The 22,317-nt window shown below is 35.5% G+C and overlaps 1 protein-coding gene across 1 annotated transcript in view; it reads left to right on the plus strand.

Moving 5' to 3' along the window:
• Nucleotides 1-22,317, plus strand: part of RUNDC3B (RUN domain containing 3B) — a 159,994-nt gene that overhangs the window by 740 nt on the left and 136,937 nt on the right. Inside the window, exon 2 of the mRNA XM_008586033.1 lies at nucleotides 4-347. Within this exon, the coding sequence (XP_008584255.1) occupies nucleotides 4-347 (344 nt within the window). The remainder of the gene's footprint in view (nucleotides 1-3; nucleotides 348-22,317) is intronic.

The raw sequence follows: 22,317 nt of genomic DNA on the forward strand, positions 1-22,317 counted from the left end.
CAGAGCGAGGGGTGGGGGGGGCCGGCACCTCGGGCTGAGGGCTTGGGGCGGGTGTGCGAACCCCTGCGGGTCCTGGGGACGAGGGGCCGTAGCCCCAGCGCCCCTGCCTTTGCCGCGCGGGGCGTGTCAGCGAGCGCCCAGCGCCCTGGAGAGGGGCCCGGGGCTGGCCACCGCGGAGGCCCTGGACTTTCCGTCAGTTCCAGGCTGGAGGCAGCGGAAGGTAGGGCTTGGGGCGGGGTTGGGGGAGGATTTGTTTTGGATGTGCGATTTAGTGTCAGAGTGAAAGATGAGGGCCAGGACGAAGAGCGCTTTCATTTACTGCACATTGAGCTGTCGGCCAGCTTTTGGTAAAGTAGTCGTTGCTGTGATTGTTTACTTTGTTGCTCCTAAAAAGGAGTGCATTTTGTTGTTTTGGCTTGTTTACATGTATGTTCACTCATTTCATTCCACAAATATTGAGTGCCTACTACACACCAGCCATTATGTGTGTGGGGTGGCGGTGTACTATCCACTCAAACTACAGTGCTAGCGCTGTCTCTGCAGTTGTTATTAAGAGTGAGACTGTGGAGGATACTTAGTCTTCGTGTCAATGATTTATTCCAAGGTCTGCCTTTCCTTAAATGTTTTTAAACTATAAATGTAGTTTTTCTTACTCTAGAAAATGTAGAAACATAAAGGGAATAATTACTATCTATAAGCCTATAAGCCTAGTATTCAGAGATAGCTGGTTTTTAACATGCTAACATATTTTCTTTAAGTCTTCTATCTGGGTATTTAGAAAAATTGAAATCCTAGGCATCCATTTCCTCAGGAGTTTCTCTGAACTACTAAGTTGTTTAAAATTATTCCATCAAACCTCTACTCATTAGACAGAGATTATTCTCTAAGAATCAGATGATGATGAAACTTTTTTTTCGTTTGCAATTTATATCAGCATTTAAAAATTTTTTCTTTGTGTGAAAATGTGCCTAGCATCTTAAGTGGAGTACAGATATTTAAAATAGGACTTATATTCAATAACTTTGAGTGACTTTTTTTCTTTTAAGTTGGATTATAACAATTGTTTGTCTATTTTGCAGGAAGACCTACCTCACTGACACTTGAAGCACTTTGAGTTGTAAACAGCAAAATAATCTGTTTAATTTTACCATCTGTGCTGTCCAGGATGCAACCTTTTGAGGGAAATAGGTTGTATTAATTTTTTTTAGTTTAGGCAAAAAATTTTTAAGTTAGGTAAATAGAACAATAAGCAACGCTGATTTTCTTATCTTTATTTTACAAATATTGAAAAGAACTACCTTTTTAAAAAAATAGTTTCCAACATATACAGTGCTTCTTGGGTAACATTTCATAGAAGTTAAAACTTCACAAGGGCAGTGATCTCATCTGCTTTTTGCTTAGTCTTTAAAAAGGTTCTTCCTACTGTAGTATCTGACACTCAGTAGATATTTATTGAATGAGTAAATTCAGTTTTTGTCTTAGCTGGTTTAGATCATTTACTGTTCATTCATGCCCTCATCAGAGGCAGTTGAAGAGAAGAGAGGGATTTGTATTTCAACCTTATTTAAATTAAATTTTAATTATGTTTAAGAAATTTTAGTAACATCACACTGATTTGAGTGGATCGCTATCTAAGCTAGCTATATTTTCATTATTTTTATTTGCATAATCATTGTCTGCAAAATGGATATAAGTGCTAACTTTAATTACAGTTTACACATAGATTTAGTATAGTAGCTAAAATAAATTTCATTTTCTGGCTTAGACTTCAATTCGTATAGTTATTTATGTGGATAATATTATTAAGGCTTTTCATGTTCAAATAGTTGATGGTGAATATAAATTATCATCCATGTCTAGTAATGGGGTCTGTTTCGTAGGTTTTGTCTAAATAGCTTTTACTTTTTGGAAAGAAGTCACTATAGACCATTTGTACATTTTAAGCGGCCCCCTTCCACAGATTTAGTGAAATGAACAAAGCAGTATGTATGCATTTATGCTACTTTTCTTTACCTTTCAGAGTTACCATACCCTGGGCATCTCATCCCTGTCTCTAATATCATTCATCCTAATGAATTCACTTTTTGTTTTTATATCTCAAATAAGAGATTATTTGAATTAAGTTGGGAAGAAGTGGGTTTAGTGGAAATATGACTGGGTTCTAAGTTGACTTTGTCATTAACAAGTGTGCCCTTTAACAAGGTATGCAACCTTCTCATTTTCCAATTTTGTCATTGGTAAAATAATGTTGGACTAAATCATTGGTAACTTTCAATGATAGCCCTAAAATTAATAATTGACTTCAAGCAAAATGTGTTCATATTTGGTTTTAAATTTCTTCAAATATGAAAAGGATAATAATGGTGGATATATGTTTATAGTACTAGATCGGGCATGTGCATTTTTCTCTGAAAACAAAAACATTTTGAACTGTGTCTTTCATTTTGTGATTCTCTGGTGAGCTCTGGAAAAAGTGAACAGTTTACAAAATCAAAGGAATCAAAAACAAAACCTCATCACCACATATCATTCTAGTATACTAATACATACACGGTAATGCTTTTCCTTACTCCTTTACCAATTTAGGCATATTCTCAGTTTAGATTTAAAGCCTTTTAATATAAGTGCACAATACTTTAGGTTTAAAGCCTTATATAAGTTCAATGGTGTTAGAGTTTTAAACTTTGGAATTGGGCTATTTGGTTAGGTAGAATAGTCAGGACAAGAGCTGAATTGAATTTTGGTTCATTGTGATTGTTTATGTAATTATTTCATCAGTTTTTTTCACCAGTGAACATTTATGTAGTATAGACTAGAAACATTTGTATGGTACCTATCTCAGCAAATAAGTACTGTTTTATCATGTTTTTCACAGATTGTGGGGGAGAGAAAGTAGGTCATTTGAGGACTCTAAATCTTCCACACTCAACTCCAAAATATTCATAGACTGACTTTGGTTCTTTACACCAACAAATATCTTCCCTGTACATTCTCTATCATTTAGAACTTTGAAAAATTAAATTCTTAAAGTCCTTAAGAGTTTTTTTAACTTGAATTTTTCATCCATAGAAAATTAGATATTAGTCATTTTTTTCTGTCTTTTTTTTTTTTTTTTTGGCCTTTTTGAGACCGGCTGCACCACGATCAGCCAGTGAGCGCTGTGAGCGCGCTGGCCATCCCTATATAGGATCCGAACCCGCGGCTGCGCTCCCAGCACCGCACTCAGGAGAGTGCGCCAGGGGCTCGGCCCTTTTCTGTCGTTTTTAAGCTTCATGGTTGACTGAAAAGCTTACATATTCCTTTGATTTTAATTCTGTTGGCAAAGAGAATTAAAATCTAAATTAACAATGTCTTATATGCAAATTATTAAAATATACATATTTAAAATATATATGCAGAAACATTTACAAATAACATTTGTCAAACTTTTAAATCAATACTTTAAGAGAAACTCCCCACACAGTCTTAATTTTCCTATCTTATGGATAGAAAGGACTAACGGGATTTAAAGAGATAATGTGATGAGTTAAGCAGGATGGAGACAAATGATAATTTCACAATCAAAGTACTTTTAATAAAATGTACAGTCTTAGTTTTCTGTAGGTCAGGATATTATTTCAGAACTTGAATATTAGTATTATTTCAAATTACATTAGTACCTTATTTTTCCAGTGTAGTCAGGGAATGAGGAACTCATATTTTCTATGTAACTCATGTTTGAGTTAAGCTTAAAATTCTTCCATCAACTGTAGTGCTTCATATGTATCGTAAAGTGCAATCTTCAGTATAATTTAAGTTCATAATTTAAGTGCTCAAATTTAAACCACAATAAACAATGATATTTAAAAAATTTTGGATGAATAGCTTTTAAAAAAAAGGACTAAATGTCTTTCTGCCTTCTTTAAAAAGGCTATACATAGCATAGTGTAATCCTTATTGATGACTTTAGTTTGGGTCTGTTTCTGTGAATATGCCAGCTGTGCAGTGGATGCCCTTGGATACTCGTAAGGTACATAGAGCTTTTTGCTAAATGGACCCAGAAGACCATATGTTTGGAGTTCTTTGTCTGCTTTTGTTTTTTGCTGTTTCTTCCTACCAAGTTAGCTGATATTTCTTATAACTTTGTCTGTTTCTAGTAGCTCTTTTATTTGTACTTCCCATGCTGACTTGCTGACTGTAACTAGCTGTGAGCTAGGAAAACAGACAACTGAACTTAATCATGTTTTTGTGGGTTTTTTGTTTTTTTTTTAAAGCACCCAGTGGGCTTTTTTCAGTGAATGAACTTCAGCAGTCTGAACTTCTTAACATTCTGGTTGCTGAGTAATCAGAAAAAATATCTATTCTGATGCTCAGACTTGGTGGGAGAAATGCAGATATATGAAATCTTCCTGAACATTACTGGCAATATAGTACTTTAAATCCAGTGACTCACTTTCCTTGTATGCTTCATAAGACTGTTCATCCTTTGGCTGTAGTGATTATAATATTTTTGGCTAAAGCTCTTTTAGTCATGCTATATGTAGTAGACTGGTAGAACTTTAGGTTGGGACTTTGAACATAGTATATTGCTTTGCAGGTTTAGTATCATTTCTAAGGATTCTTAGTGCTCTATTAGTAGGTGCTCACAATGGAGGAAGGGTGATCCTCTTTTCAGCTACTAGTCCTGGGTAGACTTTTCAGCGTTTGTGAAGGGTCATTATCTCTTCCCCAGCTAAACTGGGTTCATATTAATGAACAGCAGAGAATAGCTATCCCCAGCCATTTACTAGGGGGTGTTTGTTTTCACTTTGCTGCTGCTTGGTAAATGTCAGAAGTTCAGCTGAGGGATATGATATTCAAGGGGAATGTTTGAAACTTATCCACTTTTGTATTCATTGTTAGGGTTTATAGAATATATCCCTGGGTCAGTCCAAATCATCAGAGAACAGCTGGGTATGTAGACTGCATTGCTCTGCACTCTTCTGTTCCCAGTTGCTTTTGCCCGATTGTGCATGGGTAAAATTCCATCAGCCTACCATGTGGGTCATCATATGAAACAGTTACAGAGGGTCTTCTTAAAGTTATTGTCAAGAACACTGTTTATTATATCAAAAAGTGGCTTTTTCGTGAAGACTTCTATGAGAAACATCTGTCTTATTTTAGTGCCAACACTTGTATTTCTGGCCAATTGATTTATTTACATGTACTGGATACATGTACTGTTCACTGGATACAAATGAATGTGTAACTGACAACTTTGTCTTTTTCCTATACAGTTTTTAGAAATTTTAGTGTTAATGTTAAGACAAGTGAACAGATATGATGTAGATGGGGGAGGGGCAGAAGGAGGGGGGAAAGAGGAATTTGGTAAAGGGACACGAAAATCAACTACACTGTGTGTTGATTAAAATTAAAAAAAAAAATTTTAGTGTTTAATCTGTGGCCAACCTCTAAAAGATGTTGCATATCATGATAAAGCATTTAGCCTTATTCCTAGTTCCACTGTGCCTCCACATTTTTAATGTAAATTTTTATTGACTTATATGTGCTTTTCTGTATGCATAGTATAAGTGTACAGCTCAATGAATTTTTTACAAGAAAACACCACATTGTAACTAGCACCAAGGTCAAGAAAAACAACATTACCCAAATCCCCAGAGACCTCCTTGCTTTCTTCCAGTTACTACCCCTACTAAGAGTAACCACTGTCCTGTCTTTCAACACCATGGTTTAGTTTTGCCTTTTTTTAAATGTTAAACGAAGGGAATAATACAATATGTACCCTTTTGTATTTAGCTTATTTTGCTCAACATTATGTTTTAGATTCATCCTTCTTGCAGATTCTATAGTTTGTTTCCATTGCTGTACCTTACGAATGACTATGCCACAATTTTTCTGTTCTACCACTGAGGGACATTTGAGTTGTTTCTACTTTTGCCTATTACTAGTTGAATATTCATGTATATGTATTTTGGTGAATAAGTGTGCATATTTTTGTCAGGTATATAACTAGGAGTGGAATGGCTGAGTCGTATGGCATGTAGATATTCACCTTCAGCTGATACTGAATACAATTTTCCAAAATTTCTCTTTCATGTTAGCCATTTTGGTGTGTTTGTTGGGGTGTCACATGGTGGCTTTAATTTGCAATTCTCTGATGCCTAATGAAGTTAGGTGCCTTTCCTTAAGTCTGTTGGGTATTTGGAGGTCTTTTGTGAAGTGCCAATTTAAGTCACTTGCAACGGGGTTCTCTACCTTTTTGTTTGTTTGATGTGTAGTTCTTTGTACATTCTGTATGGGAGCCTTTTGCTGAATATATGTAATGCAAATGTCATCTCCTCTTTGGTGGCTTTATTTTTCACTCTATAGAGTGTATTTTGGTGAACAGACATTCTTAATTGAAAAGTACCCATAAATTTCCTTTGTGCTTAATGCTTATAATCATCTGCTTAAGAAATCAGCCTACACCAAATTAATGAACATATTCTCCTGTTTTCTTCTAAAGCTTATTGTTTTGTTTTTTACATTTACATCAGCAATCCATCTGAAGTTGATTTTATGTATGGTGTGAAGTGTAGGGGCTGAGATGAAATACTTACTTTAAGGAAAATCAGTTGCCATAGTACCATTCTTGAAAAGACCATGCTTTCTTTCCCCACTATGCTCAAGTGTTACATTAATCTTAAGTCAGGTGATTGGATCATTGGTGAGTCTGTTTCTGGACTCTCTTCTGTTCTATTAGTCTGTTTGTCTGTACTTGAGGTGATATCACATTAGCTTAATAACTAACTGTATTAAATATCTTGATGTTTGTTAATAGAAGTTTTCTGGCCGTAATGTACAAGATTGTCTTGGCTATTCTTGGCCTTTTGCAAACTAAATTTTAGAGTCAACTTGTCAATTTCCATTAAAAAATCTTCTGGGATTTTTATTAAGTTTGCACTGATTCTATAAAACAATTGTGGGAAAACTGTCATCTTTATGATATGGATTTACATGCAATCCATGAACATAATATATGCCTTCATATGTTTAAATATTCTATAATTTTTCTCAAAAATCTTTAGTTTTTTTTTTTTTGTCTTTTGTCTTTTTCCGTGTCCGGCAATGGATCGCAACCCTCAGTGTTGCCCCCGTACCGGACCGGGGACCGGCAACGGGACCGGCAACGGGATCGCGACCCTTGGGGTCGCTCCCCCGCGCCTCGCTCAGCCAGTGAGCGGGAACCGGTCTGTATGTGGGATCCGAACCCTTGGGCGGGCGCGCTGCCGCGCTTCCCAAGCGGCGCACTTATCCAGTGTGCCACCGGGCTGGCCCTCTTTTTTTTTTTTTTTTTTTTTTTTTTGTCCTTTTCGTGACTGGCTGCACCGCGCTCAAGCATACCAGCCATTCCTATATAGGATCTGAACCCACGGCGGGAGCGCTGCTGCGCTACCAGTGCCGCACTCTCCTGAGTGCACCACAGGGTCGGCCCACTTTTTTAGTTTTTAATATACAGATATTATATTCCTCTTGTTAGACTTATTATTGCATATTTGCTATATTTTTATATTACTGTTAACTGAAATCATTAAAAATTTTTACCTTTTTTTTTTTTTTTTTGCTGGCATATAGACATAAAAGTGACCTTTAAAAATATTGGTCTTGTATCTAATAATCTTACCAGATTGACTTATTAATTCTAACAGATTTTTTGCAGTTAAAATACTTTTTTTTGGAGTACTCAGTCATGTCATCTGCTTGTTCAATCCTTATGCCTTTTCTTTCTTGTCTTACTGCACTGGCTGGGCCCACTAATATAGTGTTGCAGAAAACATGCAGAATTGTATGGTTATTTATAAGTGGATGCTGAGTACTGTACTATCAAATGCTTTTTCTGTCTCTCAAGGTAAATTTATGATTTCTCTCCCTTTTTTTTCTGTTTATGTAGTGAATTATATTGATTGACTTTTGCATGTTAAACCAGTCTGAAATAATAACAGTTGCGATGTATTATCTTTTTTGACATATCTTTGCATTAAGTGAGTTAATATTTGGGATTTTTGCAGATTTGTTCATGGAGAGATTGGTCTGTAATTGTCCTTTGTTATAGTGTCTTTGTCTGGTTTTGTCATTAAAATTATCTGGCCTTAAAAAACAAGTTGGAAAGTGCTTTTCACCCTCTGTTCTGTAGAAGGGTTTGTGTAAGATTCAAATTTCTTTCTTAAACATTTGGAAGAATTCATCAGCAAAGTAATCTGAACCACAAATTGTCTTTGTGGGAAAACTTTTAGTAACAGATTCAATTTATTTAATAGGCAGTGAACAACTCAGATTTTGTTTCTTATATCAGTTTTAGTAAGTTTTTCAAGGAATATACCCACTTGAATTAAATTATCAAATTTGTTGTTAAGGCTTTTCTTAATACCCTTTTAATATCTTTTTATTGTTTGAAAGATCTGTACTGATTTTTCATTTTTCTTTCCTCAAATTGTCTTGTCTGTTTTCCCCATTTTTTCTTTCTTACTAGGGGTTTATAAATTTTATTTTATTTTTTTCAGAGAACCAATTTTTGCCTTTGTTAATTTTCTCTGTCAACTCACAGGTTATTTTAAAAATTATTTAACTTTCAAACAGTTGGAGATTTTCCAGTTATCTTTTATTTATTTATTTCTAACTTATTTCCATTGTGCAGAGAACATATTCTAAAAGATTTCTAGCTTTTGAAATTTTGTTGTTGCTTTCTTTATGATGCAGCGGATGGTTCATTTCAATAAATATTTCATGTGCATTAGAAAAGAATGTATACTTTGTCATTGTTGAATGCATGTTCTATATATGCCAATTAGGTCTAGTGGGTTGTGTTGTTCATATCTTCCGTATACTTACTAGTTTCTTCTATGCTTAGTCTATCTGTTTTTGAGAGAGGTGTATTAAAGTCTACCTCTGTGAGGGGAGATTTGTCCATTTCTCCTTTTAGCTCTGTCATTTTTTGCTGTACATATTTTGTTGCTCTATTACTAGTTGTATGCATATTTAGAATTGTAGTGTCTTCCTAGTAGTTTGATTCCTTTGTCATCATGAAACATGGTTACAACAGTTTTCTTTTAGTTAGTGTTCATATGATGTATCTTTTTCCATTTACTTTTACTGTCACTCTTTCTGGGACCTTATTTTTTATTATTATTTTATTTGTATTTGTTATTAGCATATTCATTATTACAAATTGTAATTTTTCTTTATGTCCTTAAGCCAATCCATCACTTCCAAACCACCCTTCCTCCCTCCCCACCATCTCTAAGATCCTTAGCTTTGTTCTCTCTTTCTGAAAGTTTAATGTATTACTGTGGTCTTTTCTTTCATTCTTCCCTCCTATCCAGTTATGACTGAGGACATGCAATATTTCTCTTTTTGTGTCTGGCTAATTTCACTTAACATAATTTTCTCCAGGCTTATCCATGTTGCTGCCAATGGCAGAATTTCATTCTTTTTTATGGCTGAGTAGTATTCTGTTGTGTATATATACCACATTTTCCTTATCCGGTGATCTGTTGATGGACATTTAGGTTGGTTCCATATTTTGGCTATTGTAAATAGAGCTGCGATGAACAAGGGAGTGCAGGTATCTCTTCAACATGATGATTTACATTCCTTTGGATATATACACAGTAGTGGGATTGCTGGATCATATGGTAATTCTACCTGTTGTTGTTTGAGAAACCTCCATATTGTTTTCCATAATGGCTGTGCTAATTTACAGTCCCATTAACAGCGTAGAAGAGTTCTCGTTTCCCTGCATCCTTGCCAGCATTCATTATTCTCAGTCTTTTTAGTAATGGCCTGTCTAACTGGGGTGAGATGATATCTTGATGTGATTTTGATTGGCATTTCCCTGATGATTAGTGATGCTGAGCACTTTTTCATATACCTCTTGGCCATTTGTATGTCTTCCTTTGAAAAATGTCTATTCATCTCCTTTGCCTATTTTTTAATTGAATTATTTTTTTTTACTGTATACTTGTTTGAGTTCCTTATATATTCTGAATAGTAGTCCCTTGTCAGATGTATTGTTTGCAAATATTTTCTCCCATTCCACAGGTTCTCTTTCCACTCTGTGATTGTTTCCGTTGCTGTGCAGAAACTTTTTAGTTTGATCTAATCCCATTTCTTTATTTTTTCTTTTGTTGCTTGTGCTTTTGGGGTCTTATTCATAAAGTCTTTGCCCAGTCCTACTTCCTGGAGTGTTCGCCCCATGTTTCTTTTTGTATCTTTATGGTTTCGGGTCTTCTGTTTAAGTCTTTAATCCATTTTGAGTTGATTTTGGTGTATGGTGAGAAGTACAGGTCCAGTTTCAATCTTCTGCATATGGATGACCAACTGTTCCAGCACTATTTATTGAAGAGGCAGTCTTTTCCCCAATGTATGTTCTTGTTGCCTTTGTCAAATATCAGTTGGCTGTAAGTATGTCAGTTGATTCCCAGCTTTTCTGTTCTGTTCCATTGATCCAAGTGTCTGTTTTTATGCCATTACCATGTTGTTTTGGTTACAATAGCTTTGTAATATAATTTGAAATCAGGTAGTGTTATGCTTCCTGCTTTATTTATTTATTTATTTTGCTTTGGATTGCTTTGGCTCCTTGGGGTCTTTTGTTGTTCCATATGAATGTTAGGATTGCTTTTTCTATTTCTGTGATGAATGGCATTGGTATTTTGATGGGGATTGCATTGAATCTGTAGATTACTTTGGGTAGAATAGATATTTTCACAATGTTAATTCTTCCAATCCAAGAGCATGGTATGTCTTTCCACCTTTTTGAGTCCTCTTCAGTTTCTTTCAGTACTCTTTTGTAGTTCTCATTGTAGAGATCTTTCACCTCCTTGGTTAAATTGATTCCTAGGTATTTTATTTTTTTGGCAACTATTGTAAGTGGGCTTGTTTTCTTGATTTCTATTTCTGCTAGTTCATTATTGGAGTATAAAATGCTACCTGTTTTGGGGTGTTGAGTTTTTATCCTGGAACATTACTGAAATTATTAATCAGCTCTAAGAGGTTTTTGGTAGAGTCATTAGGCTTTTCTATATATAAGATGATGTCATCCAAAAACAGAGATAGTTTGACATTGTCCTTTCCAGTCTGGATGCCCTTTATTTTTGTCTCGTGCCTCATTACTCTGGTTAGTACTTCCATAGTACTTCCAATATTGTGTTAAATAGGAGTGGTGAGAGTGGGTATCCTTCTCTTGTTCCTGTTCTCAAAAAGCTTTTCCCCATTCAGGATGATATTGGCACTTGGTTTGTCATATATGGCTTTTATCATGTTCAGATAATTTCCTTCTATACCTAATTTACTGAGAGTCTTATCCTGAAGGGATGTTGAATTTTATTGAACTCTTTTTCTGCTTCTATTGAGATAATCATATGGTTTTTGTCCTTAATTTTGTTGATATAGTGTATCGCATTTATTGACTTGCATATGTTGAACCATCCCTGTATCCCTGGGATGAATCGCACTTGTTCAAAGTGTATAATTTTTTTGATGTGTTGCTGTATTGATAGCTAATGTTTTTTTTTGAGGGTTTTTGCATCTATGTTCATCAAGGAATTGGCCTATAATTTTCTTTTTTTGTTGTATCTTTGTCTGGTTTTGGTATCAGAGTGATAGAACCTCACAGAATGAGTTTGGGAGAATGGCTTCTGCTTTAATTTTTTGGAATTGTTTGAAGAGAATTGGTATTAATTCCTCTTCAGCTGTAAAGCCATCCAGTCCTGAGCTTTTCTTTTTTGGAATATTGCTGATTACTGCTTCAATCTCAGGTTTTCTGTTTCTTCTTGGTTCAGTCTTGGTAGTTTGTATGTGTCCAGAAATTTATCCATTTTCTCCAATTTTTCATATTTGTTGGTGTACAGTTGTTTATAACAGTCTCTAATGCTTCTTTGTATTTCTGTAGTATTGGTTGTAATGTCTCCCTTTTCACTTCTGATATTTTGTTATTTGGGTCTTCTCTCTCCTTTTTTTTTTTTTTTTTTTTGTTAACCTAGCTAATGGTTTGTCTATTTATCTTTTCAAAAAAACAACTTTTTGTTTCATTGATCTTTTGCATCATTTTTTGGGTCTCTATTTCATTTAGTTCTTCTCTCATTTTAATGATTTCTTTCCATCTATTACTTTTAGGATTGGATTGTTCTTGTTTTTCTAGTTCTTTGAGGTGTAGTGTTAGGTCATTTATTTGAAGTCTTTCTATTCTTTGAAGTAAGTGTTTATTGCAATAAATTTCCCTCTTAGTACTGTTTTTGCAGTATCCCACAGGTTTTGGTATGATGTATCTTTATTTTTGTTGGTTTCAAGAAATTTTTTGATTTCCTGGTTAATTTCTTTTTGGATCCATAGGTCATTCAGGAGCCTGTTGTTTAGTGCACTTGTACAGTTTCCAGAGTTTCACTTATTATTGATTTCCAGTTTTAATCCATTGTGGTCTAAAAAGATACTTGGAATGATTTCTGTTTTTTAAAACTTGCTGCGACTTTATTTGTGACCTATCATGTGGTCTGTCCCGGAGAATTTTCCATGCGCTGATGAAAGAATGTATATTTTGCAGTTGTTGGATGAAATGTTCTACAGATATCTGCCAGGTCCATTTGGTCTAAGGTGTAATTTAAATTCTGTGTTTCTTTATTGATTGATTTGTCCAGTGCTGAGAGAGGGGCGTTCTGTTTACCGACTATTATAGTATTAAGGTCTGTCTCTTTTTTTAGGTCTAAGAGTGTTTGTTTTACATACCTGAGTGCTCCAGTGTTGGGTGCATACATGTTTATGATTGTTATGTCTTCTAACTGGATAGATCTCTTAATCATTATATAGTGGCCTTCTTTGTCTGTTTTTATGGTTTTTGGTTTAAAGTCTGTTTTATCCAATATAAGAATAGCTGCTCCTGCTTGTTTTTGGTTTCCATTTGCATGGTTTATCTTTTTCCTTCACTTTTAGTCTGTGAGTGTTTTTATAGGTGTGTGGCATTTTATCTAGTCTAATAATCTTAGTCTTTTATTTAGCATATTTAGCCCGTTTACATTTAATATTATTATTATATAGAATTTATAGCTACTCTCTTACTCTTTACATTCACCGTTTCTCTTTTCTTGCCTTCTTATTAGTAAAGTATTTTTTATAGTTCCATTTATTCCACTATTTCAGTTTTTCAGTCTATGAACTTATTAGTCATATATTCTTTTTCTTTATATATATATATAGAAAATGTATAAATATATATATTTAATTTCTATTATTTTGGCAGTTATCCTTGATTTATTAGAGATTAATGCAAATTGTAACTTTTATTGCTTCTCTAATAGTATTAGAAGCATTTATTCCCCCAATCCTAAAACATTCTTTTAAAATCTACATGTATTTCTACAAAATTATTTTATTCCTGTATTTTACACTTGGTATTCAGAAGAAACATTTGTATTTATTCACATATTTAACCTTTCCATTCACATCTCAATTACATTTATGTTAAAATTTACCACGCCTCATTTGACTTTTATTCTTTTTCATATGTTTTATTCATTTTTCTCTTTGATTTGCATGTTTTCTATTGACGTTTCTTCCAGTTCATTAATTATAGCTTCTGCTGTGTCTGTTCTACTGTTTAATGCATCAAAAGAGTTTTTAATTTCAGGTATGTCTAGAACTTTTATTTTAATTTTTTGATAGACTCTGATCTATCAAAAGTTATAGTTGTTTTAAAGTTTTCATTGATTTAAAATATTTGGATCATCTTTACATCTGCTTTTATTGTCTGTTCTCTCCCCCCCCACCCCCATCCTTTTTCTTTTTTGGTCATGTAGTCCTATCATTTGGCATGTCTAGGATTTTTTTTTTTTTCCTTTTTGTCTCTTTTTTTGTGACCGGGAATGGATCGCAACCCTCAGTGTCGCGCCCGTACCGGACCGGGACCGGCAACAGGATCGCATCCCTTGGTGTTGCCCCCGCACCTCGCTCAGCCAGTGAGCGGCCGGTCTGTATGTGGGATCCAAACCCTCGGCGGGAGCGCCGCTGCACTTCCCAAGCGGCGCACTGTAGCAGTGCGCCACCGGGCCGGCCCATGTCTAGGATTTTTTTGAATGGCACATAATATGTGTTAAATTTTTTGTTTAGCACTTTTGCTGTTCTTTCAGTACAGTTACACTTACCCTTTTCCAAACCATTATGTGTGAAAGTGTTTATAAGAACATTACGTACACTAAAAAGAGACCACGGTGCATTAAAGAGATAGAATTTTAGATTCTATTTAAATACCCACTCGATTTTAGAAATACATGGCTAAGAGCATACTAAAGCTCATGGCCAATAGAGTAGGGTATTGTTCAATTTCCTTTACTAGTGTTGTCTTCCTTCAGAAGATAGAGTGGTCGCAATGGTGATTGTCTATAGAAGAGGACAGGAAAACTATATCTTCTAAATACTCAAATTTAGTTTTTGATTTGATCACCTTCATCCAGTCACTTACTGTGCTGAATCCAGGCTGGGTTTCAACCCTGGTAATTCTCAGACCACCTGTAGTTTGTCCCTGGTCCTCCAGGATATTCAACTTAGATTTGGTGTATTTTCTAGCACTCTGAACTATATTTCCTTCAGCATATACTGAACTATTTTTTTGTCTTCCAAAACTACCAAATACTTTATTTTTCAGAGGCTTTATGATTAGGATGTTAGTCTCCTGTACCACATAGCCCCAGATGAAAGGAAAGTATTTAAGGCCTTTCTAAGTCTTCTTCAAAAGCTTCTCTGGTTTTTCTGCAGCCTTCTGTGGGTGCCAGACCCTGCCAGTACTCAGAACTGGCAGACACTCCTGCATGAAAGCAACTGTAGAAGTCAGCTCACTTTTTTGAGTTTTCCCCTTCTCAGGAGTCTTAGCCTCTCTAATTCTTACTGTGTCAGCAACTCTCTGCAGCCTTCAAACATATGATTTCTGCAACCCACCCCCTCTTTCTCTCCAGTTTTACTAGTTGTACTCTGTGGGAATGCTGCTCTATCACTATCTATATTCTATTCTACTTGGAAGTGGAAGTATATTCTCACATTTTTCATCTTCCTTTCTAGTTTTAATTTATGCTAGCTAACGGATTGTATTTTATATGACTCCAAAAGCAATCTTGAGTTTTTTCTGAAATAGATTATATAAATAAATATAGTAATCATTATGCTATAGTTATCTTTTGTCTTCTTTTAGAATGTGAATTTCTCAAGTACAGGAATCATAGTTTACTTAGCATCTAGTTTTTTCCCAGCACCTATGAGGGTATTTTTAAAAGTTCATGGAAAGGGCCAGCCCGGTGGCGCACTGGAGAGTGCACCGCTTGGGAGCGTGGCGGCGCTCCCGCCGAGGGTTCGGATCCCACATACAGGCCGGTTCCCGCTCACTGGCTGAGCGAGGTGCGGGAGCAACACCGAGGGTTGCGATCCCGTTACTGGTCCTGGTCCGGTGCGGGCACGACACTGAGGGTTGCGATCCGTTGCCGGACACGGAAAAAGACAAAAAGGAAAATAAATAAATAAATAAATAAAAGTTCATGGAAAGATTCATGTTATCTTTCAATTCTATTTTCCCACAGATTTTTTGAAGTACCCTCATACATAGTATGCATGCTTGTCAAATGAGATAATTCTCTCTAACTAATGAAAAATAATAGCAGTGGTCATTTCCAAACTAAGGTTGAAAGTTGAGTTAAAGAACCATCTTTACTAATTTTTAAGGAGTCACCCTAGTGCCTGATAATAATTTTAGCCATAGAATTTGTTTTCCTTTGAATGCAGTTATTTTAAATGAAATTTAATGTGGAAATGGGAAAATAAAAATTCATCTTTCAGTGTTTGAATAGAAAAAAAAGGGTGAAGGTTGAATGAAATTAACTAATATATTTTGATATTTACTTTCCCAAAGTAATCTACTTTAATTTTTCACTTATAAAATAAAATTTCATAAAAATGGATAAAAATTCCAAAACACATACTGTGTTGAGAATATTTTATAAAAGATAGGAAATGTATATAATGCACAAATTTTGTTGTTTAAGCTAAGTAAAATGATTCATTATTCATTTTCTCCAGTGATGGTAATTGTCTTTATCTTCTAAATACTCAAATTTAATATCCGATTTTGAGATTTTTTTTTTCCTTTTTGTCTTTTTTACTGACCAGTAGTGGGATTGCAACCCTCGGTGTCGCGCCCGTACTGGGGACCAGCAACGGGATCGCAACCCTGGGTGTTGCACCCGTACCGCGCTCAGCCAGTGAGCGGGAACCGGTCTCCACATGGGATCCGAACCCTCGGCGGGAGCGCCGCTGCGCTCCCAAGCGGTGCACTCTCCAGTGCGCCACCGGGCCGGCCCTGATTTTGAGATTTTTAAATCTTTCTTATATTTGCAATTATAAGAGCAAATCTATTATTTTCCAGATCTCATCTCAAAATTAATATATAAAACAATTTAATAAAGTTTATAAATTTTTTTTTCCTTTCTGTCTTTTTTTACTGACCGGTAACGGGATCGCAACCCTCGGTGTTGCGCCCACACCGCGCTCAGCCAGTGAGCGGGAACCGGTCTCCACATGGGATCCGAACCCTCGACGGGAGCGCCGCCACGCTCCCAAGCAGTGCACTCTCCAGTGCGCCACCGGGCCGACCCTAAAGTTTATCAAATTTATGTCTTACATCAGAAGAAAATATATTTAATTCATATCTAGCATGGAGAATATGCTTTTTGGAGGAAAAATATTAGATTGAGCCTTTATGAATAATAATGGAAATTCTAATTATAACAACTTTTATTTAAATCAGATTTGTTTTATAGTTAAGTCTAAGATTGCCAGAATTAAAACCCAAATACTTGTGTATTTGGTTTCAAAATCTGTGCTTTTCCTTTTATATTTTCCTCCCTTGAGTGTGTATGGCACAGGTCCACTGGTTTGTGTGTGTGTGTGTGTGTGTGTGTGTGTGTGTGTGTGTGTGTGTGTGTGTGGCCATAGAGCCGGAAATTGGCAACCTTCATTTTCTTAGCATTTCTGTTGTAGATACACTATCTTTACTTTGAAGTTAATTTTTACATTGGGTAAAAAAATTTTTTTTTTTTTTGTCTTTTTTCGTGACCGGCAACGGATCGCAACCCTCAGTGTTGCACCCGTACTGGACCGGGACTGGCCACGGGATCGCAACCCTTGGTGTTGCCCCCGGTCCTCACTCAGCCAGTGAGCGGCCGGTCTGTATGTGGGATCCGAACCCTCGGCGGGAGCTCCGCCGCGCTTCCCAAGCGGCGCACTGTAGCAGTGCGCCACCGGGCCGGCCCCTGGTAAAAAATTTTTAAAGTGATAAACAATGTAAGAGAGAGACTTATGATTTTCAGATTATAAGTTCCGGGAAAGATGGTTGGGACTTTTTTGCATGTGTTCAAATAAAAGTTATTTACAAAACAGGCAACTTTTTGGATAGTAGTCTACAGACCCCTGCTAAAAAGATATGTGAAAACTATTTTTTCTCGTTATAAAATCTTTTAAATAGATTAAAATTATAGAAAAATAAAGGAGAAAATACACATGATGGTTAGGATTTTTAAAAATTACTTCATTTTTATTGAATGATATAATATGTCTTTTCCCTTTCACTTTTTGTTATATATTTGTGAGGTACGGTATGTGATTTCAGTACATACATGTACTGCATGATGATGCACTTAGGGTAGATGGCATAGTTTTGTACTCATTAGTCCAACACTTTTCCTCCTCTCGCCCCATACCCCACCCCCAGCTCTGGGAAGCATTTTCTACTCTCTATTTCCATAAGAACGACTTTTTTTTTTTTGAGTATTCCACATATGAATCTTTTTGTGCCTGACTTCACTTAACGTGATAGTTTCCAGTTCCATCCATGTTGCTACAAATGATAAAATATTTTTTTAATAGCTGAGTAGTATTCCACTGTGTATATATATCACCATTTTTTAAATCCATTTCATCCATTGATGGACATTTAGGTTGATTCCATCTCCAGACTGTTGTGAATAGTGTTTTGATGAACATGGGAGTGCTCGTGTCTTTTTTGATATATTGATCTCATTTCCTTTGGATATATACCCAGTAGTGAGATAGCTGGGTCATAGGGTAGATCCATTTTTAGTTCTCTGAGGAAACTACTTGCTGTTTTGAAAAAAGGCAAATTGCTGATTCTAAAAAATTTTTTGAGTCTCTGGTATAAAACATAAGGAAGGAACTAAGCCTTCCAGTGACCATATATCTCTGGGTACTGTGTTTATTATCACCCGTAGCCAGCTGTTTTACATTATATTCTTTGTGGATTGTATAATATCTCTTGGCAGCCATCTCCTTGTCAATTATTGTTGATGGCTATTATTTTAGTAGCAGAGGATGGTTACCCCACACCTTTGGTAAAAATACTAGCACCAATGACATAAAGAATACTGTAAATTTGGTGTGAAATAGTGGAAAGAACTCTGTCTCGGAGTTTGGATAGTTATGTTCTATTAAAAAATAATTGTTAATTACTTTAATCTTTCCCTTTTTGGTTTTGAAATGAGATGATTCTAGATGCTGTTATTTACTTTAGTTATCTCCAAATATAATTCCATCAAAAGGGGTATAACATAGTATAAATAAAATATGTTTGAATATGTTTTTCTGAAGCATATTTGATAAATGGCCAAGGTGCTTGTTGCAAAGGGGTGGGAGTATATATTTTTTCCTATTCAATCTCTGTATATAGCTAAGCATATATGTGTATATTACTAATGCAGGACCTTCAATATTAAAGGAGAAGTTCTAACTTACCTCATTTTTCTTGGTATGTTGCCAAAGGGAAAAAGGTAGTTCACACTTTCTTAGATTTGAAGGTTTTAGTCACAGTCATTCTTTCTTACTTCTAAGCTAACAAAAATTTCTTTTGGACATTGAAGGTGAGAAAGAGAATCTTTTTAAACAAAGACATTTCAAAAACTGCATTTCAAAAACTTAATTATAAGTCTCTTTCATGAAAATTTTCAATTTTTTAATTCTTATGTAAAAGCTGTTATTTAGACTTGATTTGGTATTTTTAGACATTCATCAAATTGTCATTTCGTTATTTTTAAATCAGTCCTTTTCAGGAAATAGATGACTAATATTAATGTCATCATTATCAGGAAATAGCTCAGCATCTGTGTGATATTTTTTAGATGTATTGAAATTCTTTTTACAGGTTTGGTTTTTATAGCACATCTAAGCTAGTTACTGTGTTATGGGGGAAAGATTCTCATTATTCTGGCATAAGAGAGCCAGCTACATGATTTTGGAGAAGTTAAGTGTTGAGTGAGAAGAGTTGGCTAGCTGGAAGTAAAACATGGAATCTAAGGAACTGATTTGCCTTCTGAAATTTTGGTTTGTGTTGGCAGGAGGAGAGCCAGGATATAGAGGATGAATGAAGCAAAGCTGGGGGACATTATTTTTGTTCATTACTAGCCTTGATATAATAGAAATTATTTAAAATGCTTTCTCATCCTTAAATATCTTCATGCTTGAAAATAACAGAAATTATGTCTAGTGATTTACTTTGGGATTTTGGGGCTTTGCTTTGTTTTGGTTTTTAATCAGATGTTGAATTAAAAGTAATTTAGTACTCTGAGATTTATCATCTTAGGTTTTATCATGCAGATAGTATCTTTTGTGGGAATATAATCTACTGATATCAGGAGAAAGAGATTCATGTATTTTGTTGTCATGTATTTTGTTGACTACTGATTGATCTGTAAATGCTTCTTGATGCTACAAAAATATGTGTGTTCATAACCATGGATTTTTCTTCCCATTGCATTTTACAAAGTACATAATTTGTCCAGTAATTTTGTATTATTCCTAGATAACAATAGTGACTAAAATCTTATCAGACTGCCAAAGGTAGAAATTGAGTTCTTACCTAGCTTTTTTTTTCTTTTAGTAAAATCAGCACTTTGTTGGTTTTGTTTTTAAATGTAATTTTCAGTTTATTTTATGGATGTACATTAATATCTTAGACAACATAATTTTTTAAAGCAGTAGGTTATTCCTACTGTGAGAAATGTGGTTGCAGAGTCAGCTTTCTATTCCATTCTACCTGATGAAGATTAAAGAGAAACATGCAGAAATTTCCTTCTGTCCAGGTCAAAAGTGGAGGTGGAGTTTGTGTGGGTTTTTTGTTTATTCATTTTAGAAACATTTATTTCATTCTCCTGCTGAATAAGAACATTGTACTTATTTATTCTTATTAAAAATTTGCTGAGGATTGGCAGCATTTTTCTCATGTATTGTCAATGAAACAGACATATTAAACAAAATATTTCACGTTCTTTTTAATCTGGTTTCTCTTTACCTTCCTTTTTGTTTCTATTCATTTACTCATGCATTACTTCTTATCTAACTTGCCTTTTATATACAAGAGACCAGCTTCATCAGTGGTACTTCCTAGATGTCCTTTTTTTCCCGTTATTACATGATTGTTTCCTCCATTGATCTCCAGTTGCTGTTGTAGATAATACTGTGTAGTTGAACATTAATCTATCTCAGCCTTTCTCATCAGGGTTATTCCATCTGAACCAAAGACTGAAAATTATTTGAGGGACTGTGTTCTCAATTTTCCCAAAGATGCATAATGGTATATAAGTAGTACCATTCTAGTTGCATAGGAGAAGAGTTATTTCATTATATACCAAGAATGCCTTAGAGCAGTGGTTCTGAAAGTGTGGTCCTGGACCCAGACCCTTTCATAGGTCTGAAAGATCAAAATTATTTTCTTAACAATTTCAAGACATTATTTGCCTTTTTAAATTCCTATTCTCTAATGAGTGTATGGAGGAGTTTCCAGGCATTGCTTAATGTGTAATATTAGAATAGATTGAATGCAGAAATAGATAGGAGACTCTAATTATCTTCTTCTTTTTTTTTTTTTTTTTGTCTTTTTGTCTTTTTTTCGTGACCGGTAACGGATTGCAACCCTCAGTGTCGCGCCCGTACCGGACCGGGACCGGCAACGGGATCGCAACCCTCGGCGTTGCCCCCGCTCCTTGCTCAGCCAGTGAGCGGCCAGTCTGTATGTGGGATCCGAACTCTCGGCGGGAGCGCCGCTGCGCTTCCCAAGCAGCGCACTGTAGCAGTGCACCACCGGGCCGGCCCAAATTATCTACTTAGCACAACATTAATGACATTTGTAAACGTGTGAACAATGCTATTCTTGCAAAATTTTTGTTTTGGAAAATACAGTTTTCATAAAAACATTTATGCTAATGTGATGTATTAATTTTGTTTATGATAAATAAATACAGGCAGTCCTTACTTTGCATGGTTCCAATATTCCAGTTACCCCAATTTTTTAAATAACATCAGTCCCTACAATAACCCAGTTCTTTTTTTTTTTTTTTTTTTTCTGTGACTGGTAAGGGGATTGCAACCCTTGGCTTGATGTTGCCCGCACTGCACTGTGCTCAGCCAGTGAGCACACTGGCCATCCCTATATAGGACCCGAACCCGCGGCAGTAGTGCCGCTGCACTCCCAGCACTGCACTCTCCCGAGTGAGCCACGGGGTTGGCCGAACACAGTTCTAATTCGAATTACCACCATAAATTACTGTAGTTGCATAAAATACACCTTTTTCTGCTAGCTCTTCAGTCCACAAATTACTATATAAGTAACAAAAGCCCATCATGATCAGTGACCAATCATAACATTTCTTTTAAAGTCTGTTTAGGAATGGTCACTATGCATCCATTATTCAGTTCATGCACAGAAAGCAAAGCCTGTAGTTATGTTGCCTCCTTATCTCCTGGTGATAAACCCACATAATATTTTACAAAAATGGATAATCAAAAGAGTGAATTGGACAACTTTCAAAGATGAAAGTACAGAAAAGAAATGGGAAGCAATAATGTTTGAAGTGAAATTTGAATAGAACATAAATGGAGTTATAGAAATAAATAGTTGACTGTGGGAATGTTGACATTACTGCTATTCAAGAGTATCTACATACACACTCAGAGGAACTTAGCAGAGGTGAACTTATTAATATAGAAAAGGAAAATGATTGCTACAGAAAGGAAAAAGATGTCCCAGAGGAAGTGACGTCAATAAAACACTAAACATTAAAGGGCTTCTTAGAGGTATTTCACAGCATTGAAAGGATAAAGGATAAAATGTTGGAAGCTGATCGAAACCTGGAAAGGAATGTGACAATTTGCCAAGGCATAGAAAAGATGCTGACTCCACATCTTTGGTTGTACAATGAGAAAAATAAGGCAAGTGCTGTTTAGACTCTTGATGCGTTTTTTTTTTTTTTTTTTTTTTTTTTTTTT

The sequence above is a fragment of the Galeopterus variegatus genome, unplaced genomic scaffold, assembly GCF_000696425.1.
Source record: "Galeopterus variegatus unplaced genomic scaffold, G_variegatus-3.0.2 Scaffold3810, whole genome shotgun sequence".
Taxonomy (NCBI): Eukaryota; Metazoa; Chordata; class Mammalia; order Dermoptera; family Cynocephalidae; genus Galeopterus; species Galeopterus variegatus.